Consider the following 12,905-nt stretch of genomic DNA (forward strand, 5'->3'; position numbering starts at 1 on the left):
ACAAAACAATAAACATTTTCTAAAAATACATACAAACAAAAAGATGCGTATCAAACATATTAGGAAGGTTGCACATGGGAAGAAGGGGAATAGAAATGGGGAGTGGGAATTAAAGAAAATGAGAGAGGGACTTTGTATGGATCAATAATAATAACTCAATCCTCTATTTGACAAAGAAGGAGAAGGAAGAGGAAGAAAAAGAAAGTGGGATAAAGGATCAGAAAGGGAGGAAAATAGAAAAAATTAGAGTATGACTCCAGGGTAGACCTGTTTTGTTGTCGCTGGGTTGGTTGGTTGGTTTGTCTGTTGTATTTTTCATATGTTTCGTCATGTTGGCCAGGCTGGTCTCGAACTCCTAGCCTGAAGTGATCAACCCGCCTCAGCCTCCCAGAGTGCCGGGACTACAGGCGTGAGCCACCACGTCCAGCCCCCACCTCCGTGGGGGGGCCTCTGGCCTCCGTGGTAGACCTCCCAGACGGCGCGGTCTGGCAGAGGCGCTCCCCACATCCCAGACGGGGCAGCCGGGCAGAGGCGCTCCTCACTTCCCAGACGGGGCGGCCAGGCAGAGGCGCTCCTCACTTCTTCCCAGACGGGGCGGCCGGGCAGAGGCGCTCCTCTCTTCTTCCCAGACGGCGCGCCCGGGCAGAGGCGCTCCTCACTTCCCAGACGGGGTGGCCGGGCAGAGACGCTCCTCACTTCCCAGACGGGGTGGCCGGGCAGAGGCGCTCCTCACTTCCCAGACGATGGGCGGCCGGGCAGAGGCGCTCCTCACTTCCCAGACGATGGGTGGCCGGGCAGAGGTGCTCCTCACTTCCCAGACGATGGGCGGCCGGGCAGAGGCGCTCCTCACTTCTTCCCAGACGGGGCGGCCGGGCAGAGGCGCTCCTCATTTCCCAGACGATGGGTGGCCGGGCAGAGGCGCTCCTCACTTCCCAGACGATGGGTGGCTGGGCAGAGGCGCTCCTCACTTCCCAGACGATGGGCGGCCGGGCAGAGGCGCTCCTCACTTCCCAGACGGGGCGGCCGGGCAGAGACGCTCCCCACCTCCCAGATGGGGCGGCGGCCGGGCAGGGGCTGCAATCCCAGCACCCTGGGAGGCAAAGGCAGGCGGCTGGGAGGCGGAGGCTGCAGTGAGCCCAGACCACGCTACCGCACTCCAGCCCGGGCAACACCGGGCACCGAGTGAGCAAGACTCCGTCTGCAGTCCTGGCACCTCGGGAGGCCGAGGCAGGCAGAGCACTCGGGGTCAGGAGCTGCAGACCAGCCTGGCCAACATGGCGAAACCGCGCCTCCTGCGAAAGGAGAAAAAGCAGGCAGCGGTGGTGGCGCGTGCTGGCAATCCCAGGCAGCCTGCAGGCCAGGGCAGGAGAATCACGGGAGCCGGAAGCCGGAGGCAGGGGGTCTGCAGTGAGTCAAGTAGATTCCAGGCTGGGCCACAGAGGGAAAAGAAAGAAAGGAAGGAAGGAAAGAAGGAAGGAAGGAAGGAAGGAAGGAAGGAAGGAAGGAAGGAAGGAAGGAAGGAAGGAAGGAAGGAAAGAAGGAGGGAGGGAGGGAGGGAGGGAGGGAGGCAGGCAGGCAGGCAGGGAGGGAGGCAGGGAAGGAAGGAAGGAAGGAAGGAAGGAAGGAAGGAAGGAAGGAAGGAAGGAAGGAAGGAAGGAAGGAAGCTACCTGATTTTAAAATATGCTACAAAGCTAAAGTCATCAAAACAGCTTGGCACTAGCATAAAAACAGACACGTTGACTAATGGAACAGAACAGAGCCCAGAAATAAACCCATGCATTTACAGTAAATTGATGTTTGAAAAAGTTGCCGAGAACATACAATGGGGAAAGGAATTTCTTCCATGAGTGGTGGTGGGAAAACTGGGTGTGCACAGGAAGAAGAAACTCAACCCTTACCTCACACCATACTCAAAAATCAACTCAAAGTAGATTAAAAACTTAAACATAAGACCTGAAACTGTAAAAATAATTAGAGGAAAACATAAGGAAAAACCTTCTTGACATTGGTCTGGGAAAAGATATTTTGGATATCACCTCAAAAGCACAGGCAACAAAAGCAAAAATAGACAAATGAGGCTGCATTGAACTAAAAAGTTTTTGCACAGCAAAACAATCAACAAAGAGACAACCTATGGAATGGGAGAAAACATTTGCAAACAACACACTGGATAAGGGGTTAACATCCAAAATATGTAAGAAACTCAACTCCACAGCAAGAAAACACATAACCTGATTAAAGAATGGACAAGACCTAAATAGACATTTCTCAAAAGAAGACACACAAATGGCCAATAGGTATTTGAAAAAAAAAATGCTCTGCATCACTCATCATCAGAGAAATGAAATTCAAAACCACAATGAGATATCACCTCATTGTGATATCTATTATCCCTGTTAGAATGGCTATTACTAAAAAGACAAGATTTAACAAGTGTTGTTGAGAATATTGTACAATGCTGGTGGGAATGTAAATTAGTATGGCCACTGTGGAAAACAGTATGGAGGCTCCTCAAAAAATTAAAGATGAAACTGCGCTAAGATCCAGTAATCCCACCTCTGGGTAAATATTTTGAATATCTGAAATGAAATCAGGATCTCAAAGAGGTATCTGCATTCCCACATTCACTGCAGCACTATTCACAATAGTCAAGGTATGGATTCAACCTAAATGCCCGTCAATGGATGAATGGATTAAGAAAATGTGGTACGATACACAATAAAATACTATTCAGCCTTAAAAAAAAGAGGGTAGGCCAGGTGCAGTGGCTCATGCCTGTAATTCCAACACTTTGGGGGCCGAGGCAGGCAGATCACTTGAGGTCAGGAGTTTGAGACCAGCCTGGCCAACATGGCAAAACCCAGTCTCTGCTAAAAATACAAAAATTAGCCAGGCGTGATGGCAGGCACCTGTAGTCCCAGCTACTTGGGAAGCTGACACAGGAAAATCACTTGAACCCGGGAGGCAGAGACTACAGCGAGCTGGGATCGTGCCACTGCACTCCAGCCTGGCTGACAGAGCAAGACTCTGTCTCAAAAAAATAAAATAAAAATAAAAAAGAGGGGAAACCAGTCATTTGCAATAGCATCGATGAACCTGGATGACATCATGCTATATGAAATAAGCCAGGCACCCATGCACAGAAAGATAAACACTGCATGAACTCACTTATATGTGGAATCTAAACAAGTTAAACTCATAGAAACAGAGAGTAGAATGGTGGTTGCCAGAGGAAGAGAAAGTGGCAGGAGGGGTGGGGGTAGGAGGGACACAGATAAGGGGAGATGTTGATCAAAGGTTACAAAGTTTCACTTAGGAGGAATTAGTTCTGCAGGTCTATGGTACAGCATGGTAACTGTAGTTAAAAATAATATATTGTATGCTTGAAAACTGCTAAGAGAATAGATATTAAATGTTCTCACCATCCAAAAAAATGATAACTATGCGAGGTGATAGGTTAATTCACTTAATCAGTTCACAATGTATATGTATATCAAAATAGCACAGTGCACATCACAAATACATATAATTTTTGTCAATCAAACCTTAATAAAGGTGACCAAAAAAAATGAGAAGATGGCTAGCCAATCATTGACCCTAAATTAATGCAGAGGTTAATTTGAGCACTTGTGATTTTCAAATGGCTAAGGGGTTACCCACTATAATTAGCTTCTAACAAGAGTCCTTACTATCTCTGGAATCTTTTACCTCTCAATGGACTTATGAATTCGCCTCCACTGGGGATAATGAGCTTCTTGTTCAAAGCCACCTCCTTTGGCTCTAGCTTGCTGAGCCACGTTCAGGGATCGGGTGTCAATGATGTAGCCACGCTTTCCAGCCCTGAGTGTAGCATTTATCAGCTTCTCATCTTCCTTGCACCTCCTTCCATTTGTGCCAGTGAGTGGCTGACCACTTCGCATAATTACCTAGAAACACAATAATGCTGAAAATTCAACAGCAGTTGCTTTTAAAGTTTCTGAAAACAGAAAGAAATTAGCTAGATTAAGAGTATCTCAAAAACAGTTGTGTGACACTCTGCAGATGGATTTGATCCATAAACAAAGAAATATTTGCAAGTATTTACAATCGTTAATAACTGTAAAAGATAAGCCTTAAGCTTTTACACAATTTCTCTATCTCAAAATACTGTCACATAATAAATTATATCACCTCTTTAAGATCAAATACTGTAATTCACTTAGTGTGTGAATCAAATACCTGTAGACCTGGCCCTGTAATAAAGACAATAATGGCCTATGAGCCAGTAAACCTTGACTTCAACTAAACATACATAGAGTTGGCAGGTTTTAACAAGAATTATAAGAAGTAAAGGCACCAGTGGCAAAATTTAAAAATTCAAACACTGTTCTCATTGTTTGGGAAATCATTTTCAATACCTCAGAAGTTGACTGTCTGTTATTTATTCTCCAGTGGCCTCCACCATCCTTTTCAGTATTCCAGGATTTAACTACTTGTTTCTAAAAACTACCCTACCAACTATATATCTGGAAATGTTTGCTTTTGAAACTTTTCTCAAGAAATCAGTGTCTATTATACTAATCTCTTCCCTGGTAAGTGCTTTAGAGTTCTTTCAAGAGGCCACCATTACAAGGTAGTTATCTTAACTCCTTGTTTAATCCTGACCCCGGTGTTTTCTACAGTTGTGACTAAATGACATGAGCATCACTCTTCTCGCCTTTGAAAATAAATATGTCTGCTCCACCTTTCACAAGGAAAGTTGTTAAGAAAAATTCAAGTATTTTACCATTATTCTGAGCAGAGATATTTCTCATTTTTCTACCAGAAGAATGTTGCTGTAAGCATCAAATAAACACTAGTTTCCTTTGTACAGTGTCCGGAGATAAAGCTATCACGGCTTTTATATGGCTGAGCAGGATCATGGAAAAAATTCAGCATCACATCCTCACCACAGAAAACACCCCACTCCTGATTCCCTAAAGCTTACATGAAGGATGCCCTCATGGTGGAGACATGGACAATCATTTCAGTGAAAAGACAGATAGAAAAAGGGAACATTTCTATGAAAAGATCCCCAACCCAACCCTTTCAGTACATCAAGCAGTAGTGCTGTGCACTTACCATACCATTTTTTTTGTGATAATAGCTTAGTACTGGGAAGCGCCCTCCATGTCGAAATGTAGCTACCTTCCGAAGAGCCTCATCGTCGATGGATTTGGGCACTGTGACAATTGGTGGGTAAGAGGGACAGACAGCAAATTCCTTATTGACATAGCTTAGCCTCCATTCACTGGTCTGAAAAACACAAAATACTTCAAAGCTAAGCAACTATCTCAATGTCACAAAATAATCTGAGAAATTTTAAAAGACCTTAGAGGTCAACTTTCACTGATGAAGAGGCCATTTCTCAGGAATTTAACAGGAGGATCTCTAGCTTATATGTAAGTAGCTGCAGACAAAAGGAGCTCTATGGTTCAGGGCCAGCTTCCTGCATTGCTAGGTATCACCAGTTCCTAGAAAGTTCCTTCTCATACTGAGCAAAACTTGTTGCTCTGTAGCTTCCTCTATTGGTTTTTACTGTACTTTCAGACAACACGGTACAAGTTCCCTATTTTACACGGTATCCCATCAAATGTTTGAAAGACAGTTTTCTCCTAAGTGTTCTATTCTCCAAGTTAAATATATTAAGCACGTCCACAATTATCATGGAGAACACCTTCCTTTTCTGGGTCCCATTTAGTCTCTTAATGATCCTCTTAAAGCACAAGTAAAACTATAAGACTCCAGATAATGCATCCCCAGAACAGATGAGAACACAGCTACTACCTATATCAAGTCCTCTGTTCCTTTCTTTTAAAAAAGGTAAAAAATGTACTAAGATTGGTAACACTTTTCTTAAAACAGTAACAACTCAATACTAAGGAAGGTTAAGCTTAGGGGTCAATGAAATAATTTCAAACTGAATAAACTAAGGACTAAAAGTATACAGTATAAAACTATCAAATGACAACTTATTTTAAACATCAGAACTGAAAACAGCTTGAAGACTGTCAAAAGGTTTTACAGTAAAAAAAAAAAAAAAAAAAAAAAAATCAAATTATATGTAAATTTCAATATGTTCCATATATCTGAGTTGGCCTAACTATGGGTTACAACAGAATGAAGATAAAGCTAAAAAGTATGTTAGATGTACTAACAGACAAGATTATTACTTTTAAAAAATGCTTTTATAAGATACAGTATCACATTTTTAATTAAATTTTTTCACTTTTCAACGTTATGTTACCAGTTTAAAAACACAGTTTCTAAGCTGGGCACAGTGGTTCACACCTATCATCCCTGCACTGTGGGAGGCAGAGGCAGGCAAATTGTTTGAGTCCAGGAGTTCAAGACCAGCCAGGGCAACATGGCCAAACCCCATTTCCACTAAAAATGCAAAAATTAGCCAGGCACAGTGGCACACACTTGTAGTTCCAGCTACTTAGGATGCTTAGGTGAAAGAATCACGGGAGCCCAAGAAGTCGAGACTGCAGTGAGCTGTGATAGCCCCACTGCACTCCAGCCTGGGCAACTGGAGTGAGATTGTTTCAAAAAATAACAAATTAATTAATTTAAAAAAAAATAGAGTTTCTAAAGATTATTTTTTTAAAAAATGTAGTTATCTGTTCCTTGCTAGCCCATCCCAATCTGCTTTCCCCAAAGGCAATCATTTTCAACATTTTTAGCTTTTCTAGTGTTTACCTTTACATTTCTAAACAACATGATAATACTGTTATTTCTTGAATTTTCACTATGATATATTATTTATTGATTTCCTACTCTGGAGAATGACAGGGCTCTCCAATGATCTGCAATGCCGCTTCTGTCAGTCCAAATGTACTGTGATCTCTAACCTGTCCCACTTGTCCAGTTTAGTAACTCCTATAGCTTTTAAAATAAGTTTGGTATCTAGCAGGCCAAGTCTCCTCCTCTCACCTTTTTATTCTTCAGAGTAACTTGGCTCCTCTTGGTCTTTTGGTCTTCCATGTAACTTTTATCAAATTCAATGTAAAAACCAACTGGAGTTTTTATTAAGATTGTATTGACTTTATAAATCAGAGGGAATGAGTTACATCTTTAGAATATTCAGTCTATCTATCCATGAGTATACTGTCTCTCCATTTATTTAAGCATTTAAAAATTTTTCCATAAATTTTTGTAATTTTCTCAACAAAGGTCTTACTATCTTTTCTTAGTTATATTCCTAGAAACCCAATAATCTTTGTTGCATTTTAACTGCACCTCTTCAAAATTGTGTTTGGTGTAGAGAAATGCCTATGATCTCAAGATTCTTTTCCTATGTAGACAAGCATATAATCAATAAATATTGACAATTTCGCAACCTTCATTTAAATCTCTATACCCTGTATTTTTCCTTCTTGTCTTATTGAGCTGACTAGGAGTAGTGATAATGGACATCCTTGCCTCATTCTTGAACTTAGAGAGAATGATACAAGATTTGCTTTTGTTATGTTTTTGGTTTTGGTAGCCATCCTTTATCAGAATAAATAAATTTCCTTCAAATCCAACTCTAAGAGCTTTTATCATGAACAGATACTGATCAAATTTTTTTCCTCTGTTAATCAAACACCATGCAGGTAATCTGTCTTTTCTTTAACTTTGTGGTATTTTCTTTGCTTTATTGTTCACTAGCTGAACAACAACATGTCTAAAGATTTTTTTATTATCGTGTATGGTATTTGCTGGGATACCTCAGCTTAAGGGTTCAATAACTTTTACTGATTCTGGATAATTATCAACCATTATGTATTTGAATATTGTCTTTCTTCTATCGTCACCTTTTTTTTGTCTTCTATTTTTTTTCTTTGGAGACAGGGTCTTGCTCTCTCACCCAGGCTGGAGTGCAGCGGCATGATCACTGCTCACTGCAACCTCAACCTTCTGGGCTCAAGCAATTCTCCCACCTCAGACCCCCAAGTAACTGGGACCACAGGCACACATCATCACACCTAGCTAAATTTTTTCATAGAGATGGGGTTTCGTCATGTTGTCTAGGCTGGTCTCAGACTCTCCTGAGCTCAAGTGACCTGCCTGCCTCAGCCTTCTGATGTGCTAGGATTATATGCGTGAGCCACCATACCCAGCCTCTATCATCTTTTATCCTAAACTCCCATGTAATAAATATTGGATCTTCTTCCTTTATTATGTATGCATGTGTCTAACCTCTTTGTTTTTCCATCTTCCTTCTCTGTTCAGTATTCTGAGTAATTACTTTGGATCTATATTCCAAATCACTTATTTTCTCCTTAGCTGTTTCTAATCAGCTACTTAACCTTTGCATTATTCTTTTATCTTCTTTTTAGTCAACTTTATTGAGACAAAACTTATAAAAAATAAACTGAATCCATTTTGACTACACAGTTTCATGAGTCTTGACAGTTGTATACACCTGTGTAACACCCAATACTAGGAAATCACTAAGCTGCTTTCAGTCACTTTTGGTGTCATATCTAAGAAATCTCTGCCTAACTGAAGGTCATGAAGATTTTCTCCTGTGCTTTCTTAAAGAGGTTTGATAGTTTTAGTTCTCATGTTTAGTTCTATAATACATTTTAGTTAATTTTTGTGGATGATATGAGGTAAGTGTCTAGGTTTATCTTTTTTATATATGGATATCCAATTGTTCCAATACTATTGGTTGAAAAAGCTATTCTTTCCCAGTGCAATTGTATTGGTACTTTTGTCAAAAATCAACTGACCATTAAGGGAAAGGTTTATTTCTGTATCCTGTATTCTGTTCCATTGGTCTATACGTCTTTCTTTACACCAATACCATACTCTCTAGATTACCGTGGCTTTACAGTAATAAGTGTTTTCTCAAAGCTGTTTTGACTTTCCATATAAACTTATATACTTAAATTTGCATTTCCATAAAATTTGTATCATTTTGTCCATTTCTACAAAAACATCTATTAGAATTTTAACAGGGATTGCAGTGACTCTACGGATCAATTTAGGGAGAAATGCCACTTTAATGAGCCAAATCCAGCCTGCTGCTTGTTTCTACAAATAAAGTATATTGGAACATAGCACCACCCATTCACTGATGTCTCATCTGATTGCTTGTTTCATGCAACAACAGCAGAGTTTAGTAGTTACAATAGAGACCACATGACCTGCAAAGCTCAAAATATCTACTCTCTAATGGTCTTTCACAAAAGTCAGCCAACCACTAACCTTAACCATATTGTCTTCCAATTGATGTACACAGTACAGCTCTCCTTTTTTTTAGATCTCTTGCAATTTCTTCCAACAATGTTTTCTGTCTTTCAGTATACAGATCTTGAATTTCTTTTGTTAAATTTATTCCTAAATATTTTATTCATTGTCAGATTGCTTGTTGCCAATTCGTTTTTGTGTACTGATCTTATATCAACCAACTTTGCTAAACTTACTCTAGTTATTTTATTGCTCTCTGATCTTATTATTTTTTCTTTAGTTACTTTGCTCTTTTTTTCTAGCTTCTTTTTTTTTTTTTTTTTTTGAGACAGAGTCTCGCTCTTTCACCCAGGGTGGAGTGCAGTGGCGCAATCTTGGCTCACTGCAGGCTCCGCCCCGCCGGGGTTCACGTCATTCTCCTGCCTCAGACTCCCGCGTAGCTGGGAGTACAGGCGCCCGCCACCTCGCCCAGCTAATTTTTTGTATTTTTAGTAGAGACAGGGTTTCACCGTGTTAGCCAGGATGGTCTCGATCTCCTGACCTCGTCATCTGCCCACCTTGGCCTCCCAAAGTGCTGGGATTACACAGGCGTGAGCCATCGCGCCCGGCCTCTAGCTTCTTAAATTGATGCTTAGGTCAATAATTTTAGACCTTTCTTTTCTAGTAAAAATTTTAAAGCTGTAAGTTTATCTCTAAACACTGCCTTAGCTGTCTGTATTCCACAAATTTCAATGTTACATTACCATTATCTTTCTGTTCAAAATGTTTTCTAATTTCTTTGACACGCAGTTTATTTACAACTGTTCTGTTTAATTTAGAAATACTTGGGGGTATTCCTAGATATCTTAGTATTATGGATTATTAATCTAATTCCTTTGTGATGAGAGATCATACTCTGTATGGCTTCAATCCTTTTAAATATATTAAGATTAGGAAGGGACAAGTCAACTTCACCTTATTACTCTTCAAAAGAAGTGATCATTTTCACAAGTCAAATAAGGTATTGGGTTACTTCTCATAATCCACAGTTCTCAAAAGTTAACTCACAGCTGAGGAATAGAGTTCAAATTCTTGCTCAGGAAGGAAGGAATGCCAGCCATCTTCTATCACTTCAAACATAGGACGGTAAAAGAAAGGGTACATCAGAGTGATGGAGTCCAGAGTAGACAATGCCTGGGGGCAAAAAGAAAAGAAAGACAAAAAACAAACACCCACAATTGGAAACATATTCTAACTGACAAATTAGTATTAAGCACACATGGTCTAATAACGATGGGCACCCAGTATGTTTCTCTAACACTGTGTTTATCACTAGATACAATTACGGTCTTATGGAAGCTGATTTCTTTGCTTCTAGTATCTAACAAGGCATCTGACATGTAACACACACTCAGAAGTGCTGACGGGATGAAAAAAAGAACAAAAAAATGTGCATACCAATTCTAGAAGAAAAATCAAATAACACCTCTTGACATCACTTAATAAAGCTTAATAAAAAGGTCTAAGTATTCCTGGGGATCAGTTTTTGGCTAGTCAGTAAGGTCTTGGCTCAAAATCCAGTTATTACCTAAATAAACTTATGTAAATTATTTGAAATCAGGGTGGGTTAGTAACTGTAAAAAAGGATGACACAGCTTAGAAGTCTACAGTCAGATGGGAATCAGAATGCCGGACTGAAATTCCAAATCCTAGCAGTGCAGTAGGAAAATCATGTAACCGCTCTATGCCTCAGTTTCCTCAACTGTAAAATGGGGGAAATAACATACCTACTTCACAGGGTTGTTGAAGCATTAAGAGATAATGTGTGTAATAGGCTTAGAACAGTGTCTGGCACATAATAAAATCTAAAGTAATTCCCACTTTTTTTTTTGAGACAGAGTTTTGCTCTCGTCACCCAGGCTAGAATCATGCAATCTTGGCTCACTGCAGCCTCCACCTCCCGGGTTCAAGCGATTCTCCTTCCTCAGCCTCCTGAGTATCTGGGATTACGGGTGCCTGCCACCACACCCAGCTAATTTTTTTGTATTTTTAGTAGAGATGGGGTTTCACCATGTTGGCCAGGCTGGTCTTGAACTCCTGACCTCAGGTGATCTGCCTGCCTCAGACTCTCGAAGTGTTTGGATTACAGGGGTGAGCCACCGCATCTGGCCAATTTCAGCTATGACATGCTCTACATGTGTAGAAATTCCATCAGTGTTCATTTCCTCCCTTCCTAGACTGGCAAATGCCATTTGGTCATGTATCATCATATTCTCATACTGCAGGGATCCATTCTCAAATGGGGGAAATAACTCTATCAGCCCCAAATGGGCCTATACTTACCTGGAGCACTTGAATCCTGGATAACAGACATAGGAAAACCTGACTGGGTGGGAGGAACAGACAGACAGAACAGTCTCTATCACCAGGCAGATTCACCCTTCTGACAGGGAGATTATGGAAAAAAGTATTGCTACGACTGGAGGTTGGGGTGGGGGAAGGATACCATATCAATTAGCATAATTCAAACTGCAGGAATGATGGAGACATTCACCTGGACAGGAGGAGGAGGCCCAACAGCAATGCTCAGAATATAGTTAACTCCCTCCAGGTCAGAGGCAGATCAGGCATGCAAAAGGATAGGCCCATGACTACTCAACAGTAGACTGGACTATTAAGCTCAGCAGTTTAGGAAAAACATCTCCATCCAAAGTTATTTTTCTATCCATCTATAAATCATGAAACTTTCTCTCCTACCTCATAAAACAAAATATAGAGAAGCATGGCTGTATAATCCATTATCCATATAAATAGATATATATTTTTTCCTACATTGTCTTTGGCTGCCAATCACACCAAACAGAACAGCCAGTGTCCATGTCTGACCTAACTCAGGGCTGCCATCAATCAGAACCACCATTATTTCAAATGCAAGTCAGCAACCACTCTGACAGGCAATAAGCACTCATATTTCATCTTGAGATCTTATGTCACTAGAAAGAGGTTTTTTCCTTTAAACACATTAATGCTGAGAGAACTGAAAACATTTCAATTCCAAAGGCAGGTGAAACACAGAAAAAAAGCTTCACCAACTTATGGCTACAATTTAGAGAAATGAGCACTTGCCAGCTATCTTCCAATGGGATTCTATGTGTGGCAGCAGAATATACTTGGGTATATGGACTCCTAATTACAAAGGGCAGCTCAGCTATGCTATATGAGAAATTCAATTATTACTCATAAATCGTGTCCAGATATATTCAGGGAAGAGTGGAGGGATAGAAGGAGGCATTGTGTGCCAGGAAAAGGATGGAGGACAGGTTCACTATGTTAATCACTATGCTGTAAGAACATTTAACAGACCATTCATTTTCTGAGGTCAAATGAGCTCATAATTTATGGCCTCTTTTCAGTCCTAAGGGCTTCTATATAATAAGTCAGTTTCTAAAGAGCTTTAAAATACATACAGCTACTTAAACAACTGATCAGCGTCGCAAGTGGGTAGCACACTTCCCCTTTCTCTTCATCACTGTGCCTCACCACAGGCAGCATCTCTGACACCAACCAGCCAGTCATCTTACAGATCAATTGTCACAAAGGAGTAAGAAAAACGAAGACTGGTCGGTGAAAATCCAATCTCCTAACTGAAAAAAAACACAAAACCCACAAACACACACATGCTCAATGGAAGTGGGTAATGTTCCTCTGCCCAAATAGTGGGACATTA

The 12,905-nt window shown here is 40.8% G+C and overlaps 1 protein-coding gene across 1 annotated transcript in view; it reads right to left on the minus strand.

The window, feature by feature from the left end:
- Positions 1-12,905, minus strand: part of MTMR9 (myotubularin related protein 9) — a 47,967-nt gene that overhangs the window by 21,882 nt on the left and 13,180 nt on the right. The window contains exons 3-5 of the mRNA XM_055288358.2: positions 10,247-10,372; positions 5,102-5,275; positions 3,710-3,927 (exon numbers count right to left, since the gene is read on the minus strand). Coding sequence (XP_055144333.1) covers positions 3,710-3,927; positions 5,102-5,275; positions 10,247-10,372 — 518 coding nt within the window. The remainder of the gene's footprint in view (positions 1-3,709; positions 3,928-5,101; positions 5,276-10,246; positions 10,373-12,905) is intronic.

The sequence above is a fragment of the Symphalangus syndactylus genome, chromosome 1 (genome assembly GCF_028878055.3).
Source record: "Symphalangus syndactylus isolate Jambi chromosome 1, NHGRI_mSymSyn1-v2.1_pri, whole genome shotgun sequence".
NCBI classification, from domain to species: Eukaryota; Metazoa; Chordata; class Mammalia; order Primates; family Hylobatidae; genus Symphalangus; species Symphalangus syndactylus.